The 20,002-nt window shown below is 35.7% G+C and overlaps 1 protein-coding gene across 2 annotated transcripts in view; it reads right to left on the bottom strand.

The window, feature by feature from the left end:
• The window catches only part of COP1 (COP1 E3 ubiquitin ligase), a 220,383-nt gene that overhangs the window by 115,145 nt on the left and 85,236 nt on the right, over positions 1 to 20,002 (bottom strand). For both annotated transcript variants that reach the window (XM_077763321.1, XM_077763323.1), the window contains exons 10-11: positions 19,515 to 19,629; positions 15,128 to 15,263 (exon numbers count right to left, since the gene is read on the bottom strand). In XM_077763321.1, coding sequence (XP_077619447.1) covers positions 15,128 to 15,263; positions 19,515 to 19,629 — 251 coding nt within the window. The remainder of the gene's footprint in view (positions 1 to 15,127; positions 15,264 to 19,514; positions 19,630 to 20,002) is intronic.

Here is a 20,002-nt window from a genome sequence, read left to right as displayed (position 1 = left end):
TACACTACTATTGTATGTATACTGTACTTCACTACAGGTAACCTAAAAACTATATAATTTGCAATTCTAAATTTAAATTTGTAAATAATATGACCATATATTAACATCTCTCAAGCACAGATCAAAACATAGTTTTATAACTTTTATACTACCAACAAAACCACCTGTGTGTAAGAAAAAGGAAAATGGAAACACAATTTAAAAAATCACTAGTAGTAGAAAAGCATCTCTGTTTCAAGATTAGTATGATAGAGCTAAATCTCCTACTCATAGTATAAGCTTTTGTCATATCTCAAGGCATTTTTCAGCTCTACTTGATAAATAATTTTTTAAAAACACAAATAAAAAACTTTCTGCTGAATGAACCAGAATTTGTTATTAGGTAAGGACTACAAATCTGTAGCTATCATTCAACCACAGACAGGACAGTGATAGGTTGTTTGTATTAAGCAATGATGCAGCATATAAAACAGTCAGCCAATCGTCAAAAGATCAGAAAATCTGACAGAAGCCATTTTCCTTCATAAGATACACTGATATCCAAAAATATACCAGAACTGTCATCAGGTGTAGCAGTATTTCCTTAGAGCCTAAACAAATCCACTAGGTCAAGAGTCAGCAAATCTGTTCTGTAAATGGGCCAGAGGAACTATGCAGTTCTCTCGAAAATACTCAACTCTGCTTTGGCAGTATAAAATCAGCCAATGAACAGTATGTAAAGGAATAATTATGACTGTGTTCCAATAAAATTTAATTTATGGACACAATGAAATCTGAATTTCATAAAATTTTCTTGTGTCATTATTATAAGTCATGTTACCACACATCTTATTATTCTTCTTTTGATTTTTTTCAACCAATTAAAAAGATAAAAACCATTTTTAACTCCTGGGTCACTCAAGTGACCAAAGTACTGGGCCAAATTTGACCCAAATGTGCAACAGTTTGCCAATTCCTGTACTAGGCAAAAAAATAGTATTTTTCTCATTCACAATGGTTCCTTCTGTATAAATAAANGTGATATATATATATATATTTATATATATATATATATATATATAAATTACTTCTAAAAAATAATAGATACAATAGCATTTTCTGGACACACCTGTCTACTGCTCTAAGACACAGTAAGTACTAATAAATGTTCGTTAAGCGACTTTTGGAACCAACTTTTGATCCCCTCTGAGTATCATCTGTCAAATGTAACACATTCTTTACTACCTTTATACAAATGTACTGAGCATAGGATCATCAATAGCCCTGCCAATACTAGTTACCATACTCTATTACATCTCCATGATTCCAAGGCCTATTAAGATATTCCAAACCACTTGACCTCATATTAAATAGATCCAAACTGCTTTAGTTTTTAGCTCCAATCTGCAGCTTCATCATTTCTTCCCCTTTGTCAAGCTAGTAACTATCACTTCTTCACCCCATCTATTGCAATCTCTCTTCCTCTTATACCCTGAAGAGACACAAACCAGATAAAACTAAGATTACAGGAACTGTATATGTAATAAATCAATAGGTCTGAAATATAATTCAAGAAAATGGCCACTTGTTAATACGTGAGCTTCAGTCACTAATTTGGTGGATTTATTTTGTTCTAAAGCCTTTTTATTTTGCATTTTAGCCTTGATAATTGACTGTGCTTCAGTCTGATGAGATTGCCAGAGATTAAATTCTGTACAGGTGAAGTGTTAGCATAATATGAAACTCACTGCTGTGAATAGTAGCTAGAGAAATCAGAGTAACATCCTAGCTTACCTAAAAAGTGTTAAATGTATGAATATGTCTGATGGAGGCAATATACGGGCAAATTACCACAGTTGGGGTAAATGATAATACACTGAAGGGCAAATGATGGTACTTTGTTAAGAATATTATAAAACACTCTTATACCAGAGTAAGTTTTACGTATACTGATAGATAGCATAGTTATTTCTAAGTGGCAGTCAAGTGAAGTACTACTAAATACATAACAGCAATTAAAAAGACAGACTGCCTTTTATCTGAAGGAAACTAGAATATGTCACCCCAAACTATGCCTCTTTGACATAAAAATTATTTTGAGCTGAAGACAATTAAGCAGCAGCAAATGCAGGAAGAGCACATTCTACCCTCCCTCTTTTACTTCCTAAAAGCAGGATGTAAGCCCAGAGATGGCACAAAAAGCATCTGCAAACAAATCCCATGCAATTAGTTCTCTCCAGCATATTTACCTTCCCATAACGTGCTGCCCTTGGAAATCTAAAACTGCTTTTCTTTATCCTTTCATTTCTCTACAGATTTATTGCTCTTTGTTAAAGATCTGACATCAGCCAGAGTTCTAAGACACTTGAGTTACACATTTTCCCAGGTTTCTCCCATATATATATGAAATACACAGATTAATAAACTTCTGTTTGTTTTTCTCTTGTTAACTTCTCTGTAAGGGGGTCCCAATAAAAAACTTGGAAGGGCAGAAGAAGAAGGATTTTTCATCCCCTACATAATTCCAATTAAGTCAATAGTGTAAGAATGAGATTAAATTGAAGGACAGATTTTCCAATTTTAAAACGTTCAAAATGTCTCTCTCAATCCCCCAAAATGTGTGCCCTCCTTACTGGCAGTCCAATGGCTTCCTTCTATGGCAAAGTAAGATGGTTTTTCAGCAGAGTTAAGAGCAGGTTTCCTGTTAAGGACTAAGCTTTGCAGGTTAATTATCAGCATGCAATATCAATACTTTATATATGAAAGAGCTCAATTTCAATTTTCATGATGTAATTCTTTCACGAAAATGACAAATACAATTTTGAGAGAAACCAAGATACCTCTTTGTTCTGAGTTTTCTAAGCTAGAGTTTCTGTATCACTGTGCGAGAGACAAAGCAAATAAGCTATGTGCTTAATACCTCTGTCCTGAGGACAGCTGGTTATAAGCTGCTTCCCCAACCCAGCCCCACCCAACTGTCCCAAGAACAGAAGGAATGATTTTGGTACAATTGCAACCCATAAAGCTTATTAACTAGAAAATTCTAAACTAAATGGTTTTCTTCCCTATTTTAATTCATAAACTAAAAAAAATAAGTAATTATGATCTTCTACTAGAGAATTAAAATTATAAATATGTCCTATTAGAAGTAAATTTCTTTTTTAAAAAGCTCTTAACCTAAGGCAATAGTATTCTCAGAGTGTGGGCACAGACTGGCAACATCAGTAACACCTGGCAAAGTATTAGAAATGTAAATTCTTGGCCCTATCACAGCCTACTGAGTCAGAAACTCCTGGAGCAGGGCCCAGGAAAGCATGTTTTAACGAGCCCTCCGGCTGTCTCTGAAGGCCACTCGAGTTTGAGAACTACCGTACTTAGAGCACATTAGGAAATCTGAAACAATAAGAACAATGCCTGACACTTCCTTGGTAACTACAATGTACCACACAAAATGCTAGAATAATTCAAATAAGTTCCCCCTTTGATCTCATTTAATCAGAAATAAATTGCAACTATTTCTCAGTTAGCTTAGATAGCTGAAAGAAAATTATTTTTTTTAAACTACATGAGATTTTAACTCCTTCAAACTGATGTTCTTTACAAATAGTGCTAGGAAAACTGGACAGCTACATGCAGAAGAATGAAACTGAACCACTTTCTCACACCATACACAAAAATAAACTCAAAATAGATTAAAGACCTAAATGTGAGCCCTGAAGCCACGAAACTCCTAGAAGAAAACACAGGCAGTAATTTCTTTGACATTGGCTTTAGCAACATTTTCTAGATATGTCTCCTCAGGCAAGGTAGCCAAAGGAAAAATAAACTATTGGGACTACACGAACATAAAAAACTTTTTGCCCAAGGAAGGAAACCATCACAAAATAAAAAGACAACCTGCTGAATAAGAGAAGATAGTTGCAAATGATATTTTCAACAAGAGCTTAATATCCAAAATGTATGAAGAACTTCTTTAACTTAGCACTAAAAAAGAAAACCAAGTAATTCAATTAAAAACAGGCAGAGAACATAAATAGACATTTTCCCAAAGACATAAAGATGGCCAATAGACACATGAAAAGACAGTCAACATCACTCATCATCAGGGAAATGCAAATCAAAACTACAATGACACCATTTTGCACCTAGCAGGTTGGCTAGAATCAAAAAGAAGAAATAACAAGTGTTGGTGAGGATGTGGAGAAAAAGAACCTGCATGCACTCCTGGTGGGAATGCAAACTGGTGCAGCCACTGCAGAATACAGTATGGTAGTTCCTCAAAAAATTAAAAAAATAGAAATACTATACAATCTGATAATTCCACTACTGGGTATGTAACGAAAGAAAATGAAAACACTAATTTGAAAAGATACAGGCACTCCTATGTTTATTAAAGCATTATTTACAATAGCAAGATAGAAATGTCCATTCATGGGTGAATGGATAAAGAAGATGTGGTGTATATGTATATACATAGGAATATCAGCCATAAGGAAAGAATGAGATCTTACCATTTGCAATACATGGATGGACCCAGATGGTATTATGCTACATGAAATAAGTCAGAGAAAGACAAATACCATGTGGTTTCACTTATATGTAGAATCTAAACAACAGTAACAGAGCCACGAATACAGAGAACAAACTGATGAGGGAAGGGCAAAACAGGGGAAAGGAAGAGGGAGGCACCAGCTTCCAGTTATAAAATGAATATGTCAAGGAATGAAAGGTACAGCACAGGAAATTAACAGTCGATGGTGTTACAATAGCACTGTATGGTGACACACTTGTGGTGAGCAAAGCATAAAAGAATAGTCAAATCACTATGCCGTATACCTAGAACTATATATATAGGGGCACCTGGGTGACTCAGTCGGTTAAGCATCTGACTTCAGCTCAGGTCATGATTTTGCAGTCCGTGAGTTCGAGCTCTGTGTCAGGCTATGTGCTGACAGCTCAGCGCCCAGAGCCTGTTTTGGATTCTGTGTCTCCCACTCTTTATGTCCCTCCTCCTGCTCACATTCTTCTGCGTCTCTCTCAAAAATAAATAAACATTTAAAAAAAATGCAACTATATTGCATTGTGTTTCAACTACACTACAAAAAAAAAAAAAAAAACTTGGTAATTTTTGCCCCTATTACAAATTAGTAGTTTTACTGTAAAGATTTCCTAAGACTTTCTCCTATATAGGAAATCTATATAATTTGATATGTATGAATAATTAATTTTCCTTATTTCCTCTCCATATATTTTATCCAGAGTAGGTGCAAAATGAGCATTTTCTGTTTAATGTAACCAAGGACAAGGTTAGCTCAGATTTTAACAAAAATTACTACTTCCACCACAAGCTCCTGCAAGAAAGTACAAAAGACACAGTTTTGAACACAGTGAAGAAATAGAAGAAAACATACTCCTGTCACTTTCAATCTTAAGAATCAAATGCAGAGAGAATAATCTATAGAAATTCCGAAGAAAAGCCCGAGTGCACCATTTCAAATACCCCTAGGAACCCAAATGTATTGCCTAAAGTGAACTCCCTCTTTAATCAATTCCCTCAGCATTTTATCTGGTCCTCACAAGCATTTATTACTTATTTTCTACCTAGCATTTTCACTTATGCTCTAATTGAGTCAACAAACACGTGTGCCCACTAGATTCCAGGTAGATTACCCAGAGCTGCAGGTACAAAGATGGAAGGTATTCTGGGCCAAAGACACAAACACTTCTCTGGCCATAATCTCCACAACACCCGCCCTTGCCTGCCCACTACTCCCACAACCCTTCACTCTCCACTTCCATACAGCTGATTCCACTCCTTTTTGCCTCTTTCGGGGCCTCTCCTCCCTTTATCTTCTTCAGTATTCCGTTTAAATTTCACGGTCCATGAAACTCACCCTTTTCATCATCTAGTATCTCTTTCTTCTACAAACATAAACACCAACCACCCTTTCTACCTGTCACTCTGCAATGACACAGTAAAAGCAAACTCTCAGAGAAAAGCTCCTTTATCTCCCTGTCACTAAACTACAAACTTGCCTGCCTTTGCATCTATTCTCTTCTTCTTCCTTCTCATTATCCCAGAGGAAGTGTCCTCCCTCCTAATTAAGGCAAAAAGTCTCATTTTACTTTGGATCAAATTCCTCCCCAGATCTCACCCTGTAGACTGGTTTGCAGGGCAATACACTCTCCTGGTTTTCATTCTTATCTAAAAACCTCCTTCCTTCGTTGGCTTTACTGGTTCCTCCTCATCTACATGAACTTTAAATGCTGGAGCTCTATCACTCTATAACCGTGGTGTCCATTATCAACAGTACAAATCACTTCTCTGTGCAGCTAGCAAGCCTATGCAAAAATCTCTACGTGATTATCTTCCATGCGCTTCGTTGCCCTCAAACCTGCTCTTCCTCCAGCGTCTCTATCTCTGTAAATAACGCCCATGTTTTTCTGCCCAGTTACTCAAACCAAAAATCTGGAAGTTAACATCCTCTCCTTCAAGGACTATATCCACCAATCATTAGGTTTTGTCTGCCCTAGTCCTTACATAGGCCTTAAAGACATCTTTATCGATGTTCCTCTGTTTCCCTCCTGGCATACACCACAGGCCAGCATCATGTGCTGCCAGGACAAATCAAAACTACCTACATATCTGATCTCCCTGCATCCACTCTTCCTTCTCTCAAATCCACTGTTCATACTGCAGCCAGTAGATATTTTCATACCACTTACAATGCTTTATTCTATATACTGGCTTATAGATTTGTCTCTCCACTAATCTGTACATCAAGTTTATGTGTACTATCAGCACTTACAGTGCTTGACATGAATAGAGTATAATTTTTAAAAATGAAAACAAGAATAATTATTCTAGACAAATATAGGTGAATACAATAACTGACTTCAGAACTCAAGAAAGATTTTGTGTTAAAGAAAAAAACCCCTACAGCTTGTTTTTAAAGTCCTAAGAGTATATGGCCCACCCACTTCCACACACTGCTGCCTACAAAGGCCTTCCTCACCCTAACCTTAACATGTAGCTTCCAGCCATTAGTCCTACTTTTATCTCTTGGATACTAAACAGAACCATTCTAATTCTCGTACTTCGATTATGTGAACAGAGTCATTAGGTGAACAAACTATTCTTTTCCAGGTTTAAGTAATTTTATCATAAAAGGCAATATTGTCATTTTAAACCTTTGTTGTAGGGATCCATTTTATGTTCTGATTAGTGACAAACTTTTACCAGCCTACTAAAATCTCAAACGCTTACCCAATTAACACTTTCTCTGAGGTAACGTATAAAATGACTTGAGTATATGGTTTCATTCTATACCACTGACAAGCCTCAGTCTAAGGAACAGCAAAGGAAAACAGAAAAACAAGGAATTGAGAACAGGAAAATTTCAGGGCAGGAGCTATAAGGAAAGGAATGGATGTAGCAGCTCTGGTAAGTAGGCTTGGACTATATGTATCTCACTCTTCACCTGTATCTCAAATACTCATAGATATAGGATACTCATAAACACTTGCTGGCAATTCTAGACTTCTACATTTTAAGTTGTTAAGACTATTTTTCCGCCGCATGTCACTGGTGATTTACACACCACTTTTTTAGGCTAGGAATACTTTCTTCAAAGGAATACTTTCTTCAAAGGAACACTTATCAGCAAGCAAATAAAGAAAAGAAAGTGAAGGTGGACAACTGCTAGAGGCCTCCAGATCCTCCCAGAGCAGGCAAAAGAGTTTTCCAGTCATTCATGTATTCATTCAACAAGTATTTACTACTCAGCACCTAACATTTGCCAGAAATGGGGAGTCTGCAGAACTTAAGACAGATGAGACCTCTTTCCTGATGAAACTTCAAGCCCAGAACACAGCTTTTTAAATTCCTGCTCTAATTAGGGGCACCTGGGTGGCTCAGTCAGTTAAGCGGCTGACTTCAGCTCAGGTCATGATCTCACGGTCCGGTCCATGAGTTCGAGCCCCGTGTTGGGCTCTGTGCTGACAGCTCAGAGCCTGGAGCCTGCTTCGGATTCTGTGTTTCCCTCTCTCTCTCTGCTCCTCCCCCGCTCAAGTACTGTCTCTCTCTGTCTCAAAAATAAATAAACGTTTAAAAAATAATTAAATAAATAATAATAAATTCTTGCTTTAAAAGATTGGGCACCTGGGTGACTCAGTCAGTTAAGCATCGGACTTTGGATATTGGCACAGATCATGATCTCATGGTTTGGGAGACTGAGCCCCACGTCAGGCTCTGCACTGGCAGCATGGAGCCTGCTTGGGATTCATTCATTCTCTCTCTCTCTCTCTCAAAATAAACCAAAAAACTTTAAAATATATGTAAAATTTAAAAAAATAAAAGATTGGGCCTGAGCAAAATTCTGGAAAGAAATCCTTTCTTCTGGATTCTCAATTCCTTTCATTTCTCATTAATCTCAGATAGCCCAACAACTTGTAGGACACTAACAAAAATATCTTCTGAAAAAAAAGAGAAAGTTCATTAGCAGTCCTAAAAAGCCATAATGTTTCCTTAGAAAACAAGTCATTTAATTACCTGGAGATCCGTTTTTGAGAACAAATTAAAAACGCACAGCATTCTACAATACAGAACGTATTAAAGATTACCCTAAACCTGGATCAGCACGGACTATCATTAAATAATGAAATTTAGGAAGAACTAACCTTATAATTGGCTATTACAAAAAAATAAATGTTTAACATGAATAGTTTCAAGCTATAGCAAGAGCAGCATTTAATGTCATATATATATCAAATTAAAACTCAGAAGTATGTTCATTATTAAGGCCAATTGGTTAAGAAAGTAACAGGGATACCAAGTATGAGAATCTCAAAAGAATTCATTCCTTTTATTCTTTTGGATGTCTCATAAGTTCAGTGTTTCAACAGGTCCTGAAGGGACTAAGAGAACAGCAGAACTCAGAAACCAGAATATCTCAGTTCAAACCTTAGTTCTATCATATACTAGCATTGTGCTGAACTTTGTCAAGTTAGACAATCTCTCTCTACCACAATTCCTAATCTGTACAATAGGATGAATACAACGCTTTATTCCACAGGTTTGATACAAAAATGAAATGAGTTGGTGAAATACAATGTCATGTAATGTACTCACAAAGGTTACCTTAAAAAAAGTAACCAAACGCTGCACACATTACCAGTTTAATGACAGCAATGAATGCCACAATACATAACCATTTTCTTCTTATAAATAGTCTGCTGTAATTCTATTTCAAACATTTGAGAAAAAATAAGCAAAAATGTTACCATAACCTCTAAACTACAGATGGAATGTATAACAATTTTAACCATAACAATCTAAGTATGTAAAATTCAAATCAAGAATTCAAGAAACAGCCACTGCTAAGCAGTCAGTAAGTTCAAACAATGTAGTTTCAAACCATTTCTCCCGGGAAGCCACTAGATATTTTTTTAAAATATACAAAATGTAAGATGAGTTTCTATTCTTTCCATTATTTGCTGTTGTTAACCTAGGACCACCTAGTATTCATGGTAATGAACTTCCCTATAAGCCATTAATTTCCATACCTTGTGTACTATCTAATAGTTGACATACTGTCAGAATAAACAAATGCTGCCACCTTGTGGAATTATATGTACGACATCAAATAACCCAACACGATCCATAAGCAAAGGAAAACACCTTAGAAAAGCAAGTTTCTTTTTCTCTCCGTGAGAGTCTCACTGCAGTGAATGCCCAACACTAGGTATGTTTCATGCAATTTTAAAGAATAATTTCTTATACAATGTAATGAAATAATGCAACATTATTAATTTATATAAATTCAACATTATTTGTCATCTCTAAAATGTCTTTTCCCGAAAGAAATTCTTCATCAAAATTTCCTACCTTCAGAGAAATTAAAAGCGTTTAAGGTGAATTTATTATCAATGATGTATATAAATATGAGAAAGTAGGAAAAGCAAAAAAAAAAAAAAAAAAATCACCAGGACTGTGAAACTTTCAAAAGTTTCTTTGGATACTGCTCTTCTTGTTGCTACCCACTAGTTTTCATCTATCCTGCCTCACAAACCTGCAAATTTAGAAAATTTTCAGAAATGTTAATTCAATGTAAATAAAAGAACAGATGTTCTTTTAAGATGAAACAAAAGGTAGCTTTTAAATTCTTGACTGAATTTTCTTTTTAAGTTTATGTATTTATTTTGAGACAGCGAGAGCATGGGCATGAGAGGGACAAGAGAGGGAGAGAGGGAATCCTAAAATCTCCACACTCTCAGTGCAGAGTCTCATGCGGGGCTTAACCTCACAAACCATGAGATCATGACCTGAGCCAAAATCAAGAATCGAACCGACTGAGCCATCCAGGCACCAACATCTGAAATATTTTAATATAACTAATGTCACCTTCAATAAGTGGTATTCCCAAACTGAAATCTCATTTAAGTATTCAGGAACTTCTGCCTCAGAAAACAAAGCGCTCTGACATAATGTCTTTACATGATCAAGATTTAATAGCAAAAAAAACAAAAAACAAAAAACAAAAAAACAGAATTATATTAAAATCAAGCTAAAATGGATTTGAAGAACAATGAAAAAATGGCTCTTTCTCTTTTTTGAATGCCTAGAAATGCATAACCAATTCTAAATTTTCTAAATAGAAATGTTGCTTTTTAAAGCTTTGTAGCTAAGAAAGAAATTTCTATTTTGTTTTTGGATTTTTGTTCTTTTTTGAATATTTTTTTATTGATTTTTGAAAGAGAGAGTCTGAGCAGGCGAAGTATAGACAGAGAGGGAGACAGAGAATCTGAAAGAGGCTCCAGGCTCAGAGCTGTCAGCACAAAGCCCCAAGTGGAGCTGAAAGCCATGAACCATGAGATAATCATGACCTGAGCTGAAGTCGAATGCTCAACAGACTGGCTGGGCCACCCAGGCGCCCCTTTGTTCACTGTTTAATGGAGAAGACAACACGATACAGGTTGAATTTACAGTGCTAAGGGGGATTAACCTATATTATAAGAAAACATTATATTTTGCTTTATACTTGCACTGCATTTTATATTTCCATTGTATTTTTAGTTGAGTAGAGCCACATAATTATAGTTAAATGTATAAATAGCAGGCCAATATTATAAACTTCCATAGTTTTTTTCTTTTTGGAATTTCACATTCAAGTTACATTTCTCAAGCTTATAAAAACATATATTAGGGGCGCCTGGGTGGCTTAGTCGGTCAAGCGTCCGACTTTCGCTTGGGTCATGGTCTCGCGGTTCGTGGGTTCGAGCCCCGCATCGGGCTCTGTGCTGACTGCCAGCTCAGAGCCTGGAGCCTGTTTCAGTCTGTGACTCCCTCTCTCTCTGACCCTCCTCTGCTCACGCTCTCTCTCTCTCTCTCTCTCTCCTAGAAATAAATAAAAAAATAAAAAAATAAAAAAAAAAACAAAAAAAAAACAAAAAAAAACCAAAAAACATATACATTCTTACACTAGTTAAGAGTTTAAATAATAGTGTTGCACTGTTAATCCAAGATTCTGTTCCAAAAGCTTTTCTTATATTACTTCTATAAAGGCACCAAAATAAGCTGAAAGCTTTCCTAAACCCAAGCATCAATACCTGGCCTACTCATGGTTATACTCCTGGCCTAGCTGACATTAAGGGGTTAATAGATTTTTGTTATATAATCACCCATTTAATTACTTAAATAAGCTCCACAATCTGCATTTATCAAATGTTAATCATTTCAAAATCATTCCTCACATTGTCAACACATAGAAAAAAATTGAATGTATGATTATCTTATCAGTTACTGAGTTAAACAACCACCTAGAATACAATAAAGGGTTTACTGCAAGTCTCTTTGACTAACAACTTATATTTCAAGATCAATATTCTTATACATTAATAAAAACCTCAGTCAAGCATATAACAAAGCATGTGTAGTTGTAGTTGTATATTAAACAAGCTAAAAATTGCCAAATTTCTGATCTGCATCAAAACATCTTTTTAAGGTTTCTTCATTCTATCTAGGAGATTTGAACATAAACAAGTAATCTGATGATACCAAGGGATTACTGGTGTTACATGTATTGTTAAGATGTCAATATTACCCAAAGCAATCTAGAGATTCATTGCAATCCCTGTCAAAATCCCAAAAGCATTTTCTGCAGAAATAGAAAAAACAATCTTGAAAGAACAGGGCTAAAGGACTCATGCTTTCTGATTTCAAAACTTACTACACAGCTATGATGATCAAAACAGTATGGTAGTGGCTTAACAACAGATATGTACACCAATGCAACACATAGGGAACCCTTGAATATAAAGTCAAATGGTCTTTGACAAGAGTGGCAATATCATTTTTTTAAACATTTATTCATTTTTGAGAGATGGAGAGTGACACAGCGTGAGTGGGAAGGGCAGAAAGAGGGAGGGAGATACAGAATCTGAAGCAGGCTCCAGGTTCTGAGCAGTCAGCACAGAGCTTGACATGGGGCTCCAAACCATGGACTGAGAAATCATGACCTGAGTTGAAGTTGGACACTTAACTGACTGAGCCACCCAGGTGTCCCGTGTAGTGGCAGTATCATTGAGTAGGGAAAGGAGTTTTTCAACAAATGATGCTCAGAAAACTGCACATCCACATACAAAAGAATAAATTGGACCCTTGCCTAAAACCATACACAAAGATTAACTCAAAATGGGTAAAAATTTAAATCTAGAGCAAAAAACTGTAACTCTTTTCATGACTTTGGATTGACAGTGATTCCTGGGATATGACAGCAAAAGCAGAGGCAACAAATGAAAAACAGACAAATTAGACTTCATGGAAATTTTAAAATTTTACTCATCAATACACAGTCTCAACAATATAAAAAGGACAACACGCAAAAAGAGAGAATATGTGCAAATCTGATAAGAGATTATTATCCAGAATTTACAGAGAACTATTGAAACACAGCAATAACAAGATTCAAAACTGAGTGGAGAACTTAAATAGAAAATTCTCTAAGAATATAATAAACAAATGGCCAATAAGCACATGAAACAATTCTCAACATCACTAATCATCGGAGAAATGCAAAGCGAATCTAAGAGATATTACCTCACATCTGTTAAGGATAGTGACTATAAAAAAAAAAAAACAGAAAATAACAAGTGCTAGCAAGAATGCAGAGAAACTGGGAACATTTTGCACTGCTGGTGGGATAGTAAAATGGTACAGCCCCGGGGCACCTGGGTGGCTCAGGCAGTTGAGCTTCTGATTCTTGATTTCAGCTCAGGTCATGATCCAGGATCTTGAAATTTAGCCCTGTGTTGAGCTCTGCATTGAGCAGGAAGCCTGCTTGGGATTCTCTCTCTCTCTCTCTCTCTCTCTCTCTCTCTCTCTCCATCTATGCCTCTCCCTGGCTCACGCTCTCTCTAAAATTAAAAAAATAATAATAATTTGGGGAGTCAGGTGAACTTGTCTTGATCTCAGCTCAGGTCATAATCTCAGACTGTGCTGACAGCACAGAGACTACCTGGGATTCTCTCTCTCTCCCTCTCTCTCTCTGCCCCTCCCTTGCTCAAGCACACTCTCTCTCCCTCTCTCTATCCCCAAAAATAAATAAATACACATTTTAAAAAATTAAAAATAGTATTACCATATAATCCAGCAATTCCATTTCTGGGTATATGACTTAAAAAACTGAAAACAAGGTCTCAATGAGGTATCTACATACCCATTCCCTAAGCACCATTATTAACAACATTTAAAAACCATGGAAGCAATTCATGTGTCCATCAACAAACAAATCAGCAACATATGGTATACACATACATATATACATATATACATACATACATACAATGGAGTGTTATTCATTTAAAAATTAAAATTCTAACTTACGCTACAACATGGATAATCACTGACAACATTTTACTAAGTGAGTGAAAGAAGCCTGTCACAAAAAGACCAAGTGATTCCCCTTACAGGAGGTACTCAGAGCAGTCAAGTAATAGAGAGAGAAGGGTGCTTGCCAGGATTCAGGGCAGAGGGGAATGAAAAGTTACTGTTTAACGAGTATGGTGTTTCAGTTTTACATGATGTCAAGAATTAAAGAGATGGATATTGGAGACATTTACACAATATTATGAACGTATTTATTTAATACCACTGAATGGGATACTTGTTAGGACACCGTATTTTAGGTTACAAGTATTTTATCAAATAAAAATAAAATCTGGAAAAAAGAAAAGAAACCACATCAAACTTCATGGGATGCAGCTAAAGCAGGGCATGTAGAGCTATGGAAAGCCCAAATTTTATTTGAGAAGCAACTTTCAACTCAATTACTGTAATTTCTACCTTAAGAAACTAGAAATATAAAAGCAAATTAAACCTAAAGAGAGAAAAAAAGGAAATAATAAAGCTCAGAAATCAATGAAACAGAAAAATATAGAATATCAATAAACCAAGAGCTGGCTACTTGAGAAGACCTGTAAAATTTGTAAATTTCCAAACCAAACTATTAAGGAAAAAAATAGAAACAAGATTCCAATAAGAAAAGGAACATCAATAGAGAATCTAAAGACAGTAGAAAGATAATAAAGGAATATTATGAACATGTGAATGCCAAAAAATTCAACAACCTAGATAAAATGGACAAACTCTTTTAAAGACCCAAACTAAAAATAATGCTCAATCATGAAAAAAAATCAATAACCTGATTAGCCCTACATCTCTATTAAAAATTAAATTTATATTTAAAACTCTTCTCTCAAAAAAAAACTCAAGGCCAAGATGGCTTTGATGGAGAATTCTACAAAATACCTAAGGAAGAAGTAATAGCAATTGTTCACAAACTTTCAGAAAAATGAAGATGAGGGAGCTCTTATGAAAGAGCATGTCATGTCACAAAAACCAGACAAAGACATTATAAGAATACAACCTGCAACCCTCTTTGGTGAATACTATTAATCATTCCATTTTAAAGATGAAGACATTGAGGGCTAAAGAGGTTCCAAAACTTGCCCCCAAGACCACAGAACTAAAATTGGCAGGTGACCTGACTTCAGAATACAGGCTCTTAACTCAAACACTGTAACTGCTTATCAAATTAAATTCTAAGAACTCTTGTAAGATTAACAGTGGAGAGCACTGCCCAGTACTTACCTAGAGACTATGCTGGAACCGTTATAGAGATCACTAGCATAGGACAATGTAGCCAAAGGTCGTACTGAATTATATCGAGTAAACTTAGACAAGCATTCCTGAAATTCATCCAACTGGCTTGCAGTTCGACTATCATCTATATGAGGAAAACAAAATAAAATAAATTAACTGAAGTGCAATGGAAGTCAAAGAGCAGTATATACACATTAAAAATTACNCGCGCTGACTCTCTCTCTATCTCTCTCTCTCTCCCCCCTAGAAATAAATAAAAATATTAAAAAAAAATTATATTCTAAATATAATGAAAGTGACAGTGGAGAAACACTGGACGTTCTATTTATAATTTTGAAGGAACGTATTTACAAGGATACATCTGCAAGCCCACATTCACTATCAAAACACAATTTACAACATAATTTACATTAAGAAAGTAATTATTTAAGTAAAAAAGAAAGTGAGACATTTGTTCACATCATTCTTTGAAGTGTCTCAAATCCAATTGTGAAAAGGTAGTAGAAGCTGCAATGTATCAATTATTCTCAAAAATAAAGAGTACTTTCATTCAAACATCTTGGTAGAATACAGAAACATTAATTCCATCCAACAGAACACTATATAAATACTCTGAGTAAAGTACATTTCAATAAACTATTCATAATTATGTCGAATTTAAATCACAATATGATCTTAATGAAAGACTGCAAATACAGCTATCTATTCTCCAATCTAGAAACAAGCCTCCAGTGAAAACATGAAAACAAAAAATCATTATTTTTCTTTTTTTTTTTTTAAGTTTATTTATTTATTTCTGAGAGAGAGCAAGAGTATGAGGGGCAGAGAGGGGGAGAGAATCCAAAACAGGCTCTGCACTGTCAGGGCAGAGTCCAACGTTGGGCTCAAACCCACAAACCATGAGATCATGATCTGAGCTAAAGTCAGATGCTGAACCAACTGAGCCACCCAGGTGCCCCCAAAAATCATTATTTTTCAAAACTGTTTTACGTTTGGACTTGTATTTTCTTCCTCCAAAGGAGGAGGAGTAAAATATCCAATTACATTACTTAGCTTCCTAACTGAAATGTGAAATAAGATTGTTACAACACTGTGTGTTCATACCTTCTTCTCATTCTCATTCATATACATAAACATACACACAACTTTTTCAAGGGAAACTTTCATGATTTACCCTTCTTAAAGGTCCCTGAAAATAACAGTAGGCATAATGAAATTATGATATAAGAATCAGTAAGTCTTAAGAGTCACCATACTATAGGATAGACAGGACAGACCTGATTCAGTTCATCTGGAGATACTAGGTTATCTTGAAGATAACTGTAGTCATGAAGACATTTATCTAACACTTACTACAACGAAAAACAATTACTTGTCTCTGATACTAAGCTTCTGTCTTTGACAGTTTACATTTGAAAGATTTAAACACTAACATAGCAAATCTATCTGACAACCTATATCCAAAAGTTCCAACTCTGTATTATTTCCATTCTAAAAACAGCAAAAGAAACAAACCCAATTAGCAAGCAATATCATGATACTAAATTAATGCTCCTGCTCCCCAAAAACCATTCTCCATAAATTCAGCGAATTAGAAAAAAAGCATGGGTTACTGCGATAAAACAAATCAGCTGTACTAAAAGTGGTTTGGATGTAACAGCTAAGTGGTTCTTTTTACATATAACTGAGTATTCAATGTAATAAATACTTACTGGAAAGATACCTGAGATATTAGTTTAAATATTGCTTTAATGCAAAAATATCCTTTCATATTTTGACACCAATCCCTAAGTACATAAAATTCACAAGTATTCAAGAACGTATATTCTGTGAAGGTCATAATCCTTTCCCAGGTGGCTGAACTTCTCTGGCCATCATACTTATTCAGTAACACCTACTTCCAACTGAAGTTATAAAGAAAACACTAAAAATAGTTATTTTAGCATCTGAAAGTATAAGGATTAGATTTCACTTTACCTGGTTAAAAAATGATAGGATTTTGCTTGGTAGGTTTATGATCAATAACCATACATATGGGCTAACATATTACCTTTGCTCCTCTAATTACAGATTAGTTTCTGAAAGTGTGTTCAGCATCTCTTTCTCTCTTCTAATACTTTACAATTTACCTTCTCATTCAATAACAACTAAGAGTCCAAGGCCTAAACTTCATCTCTCATTTTCAGAGTTGAAAATTGAAAGTCAGAAAGAGCAGTGGATTTTCATTTGAAAATATACAAAAGGACAATCAAACACCAAGTACTCCTTGTGTAGAAGTTAAAATTTCCTCTTCACAGTCAAAGACACTAGGAGGAACTTCATATTCAGTAATGTTATGTATACTCAATGTGAAAATTTGGTCAGATAAACTTGAAACTCCTAAAATCATGTTGTAAGTATAATACAGCCATACCAATAAAAATGAAAATGTAATCTTCCTCCCGGTTTTACTTTATTCCACGTTCCAGTTTACATCCCCCAAATAAATAGGTCTGTGATTCTACCTTTACTATGTCATAGCACACCTATGCTGCTAGTTACTTAAAAATTAATAACTTCCCCATAAAGAGCTTCCCCAATCTCTCTTTCCCACATCTTTTTTTTCTTTTATAGGTCTACCATTTGCCTGCGGCTGTATTTCAGCATCATACCAAAAAATGACCCCTAAAATGGTTAATATGAACCCTCTACCAATCAGAATGTAGGCTTCAGACCATTTTCTTTAATTTTTTTTTAATGTTTATTTTTGAAACAGAGAGAGAGAGAGCATGAGCAGGGGAGGGGAAGAAAGAGGGAGACAGAATCCAAAGCAGGCTCCAGGCTCTGAGCTGTCAGCACAGAGCCCAAAAGGGGGCTCAAACTCACAAACCATGAGATCATGACCTGAAGTCAGACTCATGACCTGAAGTCAGACATTTAACCAACTGAGCCACCCAAGTGCCCCTCAGACCATTTTCAATATAACAGCTTCCTATTACAGTTTATAGACTATTACAGAGGCTCAATAAGGCCCTTAATTCCCACGCAATACAATGGAAGTTTTCCATCTTATAAATTCTGTTGATCATTAATTTCATACACATTTATAAATGAAGCATGGCTCCCTTGTAGGCTTCATAAGAAACATGCTACGTAAATCTCCTTTTTCCTCCATCACCAATCCTAAGGCAAATTTGTCTAAAGGTTCTAAACAATTTGTAGATTTTAATACAAATATGCCTCTTTAAGAGAAAACCAAGGCCAAATTTTAAAATGTGTAATTAATATCACACATTTTCCCTCGGTGGTCCTACTTTTGAGCAGCTATATTACCAATGACATCAGTTACCTGAGCACCTAACCTGTATCAAGCATTGTCTTTTACATTTTATGGGTATATCACCTATAAATCTTCAAAAGAAAAAAACTGCATTGTTATTAATGTCCCTACATCACTGGTGGTGAGCAAAGAGAAAGGTTACTACTCGAAAGTCAGAATATTACTTTTTTAAAGCAATGAAAATATCCTATGCTATCGTGTGCATGACTTTGCAGAAGTTATTTCCTCTACTTTGAACATGTTTCTATACCTTATTTAATGAATTCTAGCTTTGACTAAATACAACTATTCTAAAATCCCTACTGTGACCATTCCCTTCCACTTCCCCATTTTCAATGTGGCCTGTATTTTTCACTCCTGGCTATATTAGTGGATATTCCTCTCTATTGCCCTAACATACCTATAGAACATATAATATCACATAGAATTATTTACCTGTTGCTTTCCCCTCTGAATTTATAATATGTCCTGACAACAAAAATTAGTTCTTTCATCTTTTTATTCTTAGCAAAAAGGACTGTGCTTAGAACCTAATAATGTTTAATAACAGGAGGCAACTAAAGAGAACCCATTTTTCCTAGCAACATATTCATGACTGATTTTTTTCTTAACTTTATAAAGTTTAACTATATAAAGACTAAAAATTCCCAAACAGACGTGCTTGTGTGACTCAGTCAGTTGAGCACCCCACTCTTCATTTTGACTTTGGTCATGATCCCAGGGATGTGGGACAAGACCCTGCTTCAGGCTCAATGCTAAACATGAGTGCTTAAGATTCTCTCTCTCCCTCTCCCTCTCTCCAGCTCGTGCTCTCTCAAAAAAAAAAAAAAAAAAAATCTGGGGGAAAAAAATTCCCAGAGAGAAAAAGAACAAAAATAGCTATGGGAAAGCAATGTTCTTTAAGATCTCTAAGAACCTCCACAACACACTGGTAGACTGTGTCGAAAATACACACTTTTGCTTTATAAATAGGACTTCACATAAATCCAGCACAAGAAGCTAGAAATGGATGTAAAGTGGGAATTTGACATATTTTAAGAAGTCCGGAATATGTACCTGATATACGAGACATCCTTGTAGAAAAGTAACATTGTTCCAAGTCTTCAAAATGAGCAGTGAGCCGTTTTCTTCTTGATGCTAATGTGCTGTTATACCAAGGCTGTTTCTTTGTCTAAAGTAGGAACAAGAACAGACACTTGTAACTTACAACAAATGATAGTCTTTTTCTGCACAGAGTATCTAAATGACTGCATATTTGAAACTTTAGCACATTTAAATAACTACAAATGGTAAATACTAATAGCTCTTAGACCATAATTTTCCATTTTTATTGTAATATACAAATAGGCTCAGGGTTTCTGGAGCCAGGGAGGAGCTGGGGTCAGGTCCTGCCTCTTAGCCCAGACCTTCTGGGGATCCTCTGTACTACATAAGGGAGGGGAAGTCCAGCCACATACCTCGGGGAACAGGGAGGTACACAGGTAGGGAGAGGAACTGGACAGACCAAAGGCTGGAGGGGAGGGAGTTCTGGGGATCACCAACGG

The sequence above is a fragment of the Crocuta crocuta genome, unplaced genomic scaffold, assembly GCF_008692635.1.
Source record: "Crocuta crocuta isolate KB4526 unplaced genomic scaffold, BGI_CrCroc_1.0 scaffold3, whole genome shotgun sequence".
NCBI lineage: Eukaryota > Metazoa > Chordata > Mammalia > Carnivora > Hyaenidae > Crocuta > Crocuta crocuta.
This window is presented reverse-complemented; position numbering and strand designations above follow the sequence as displayed.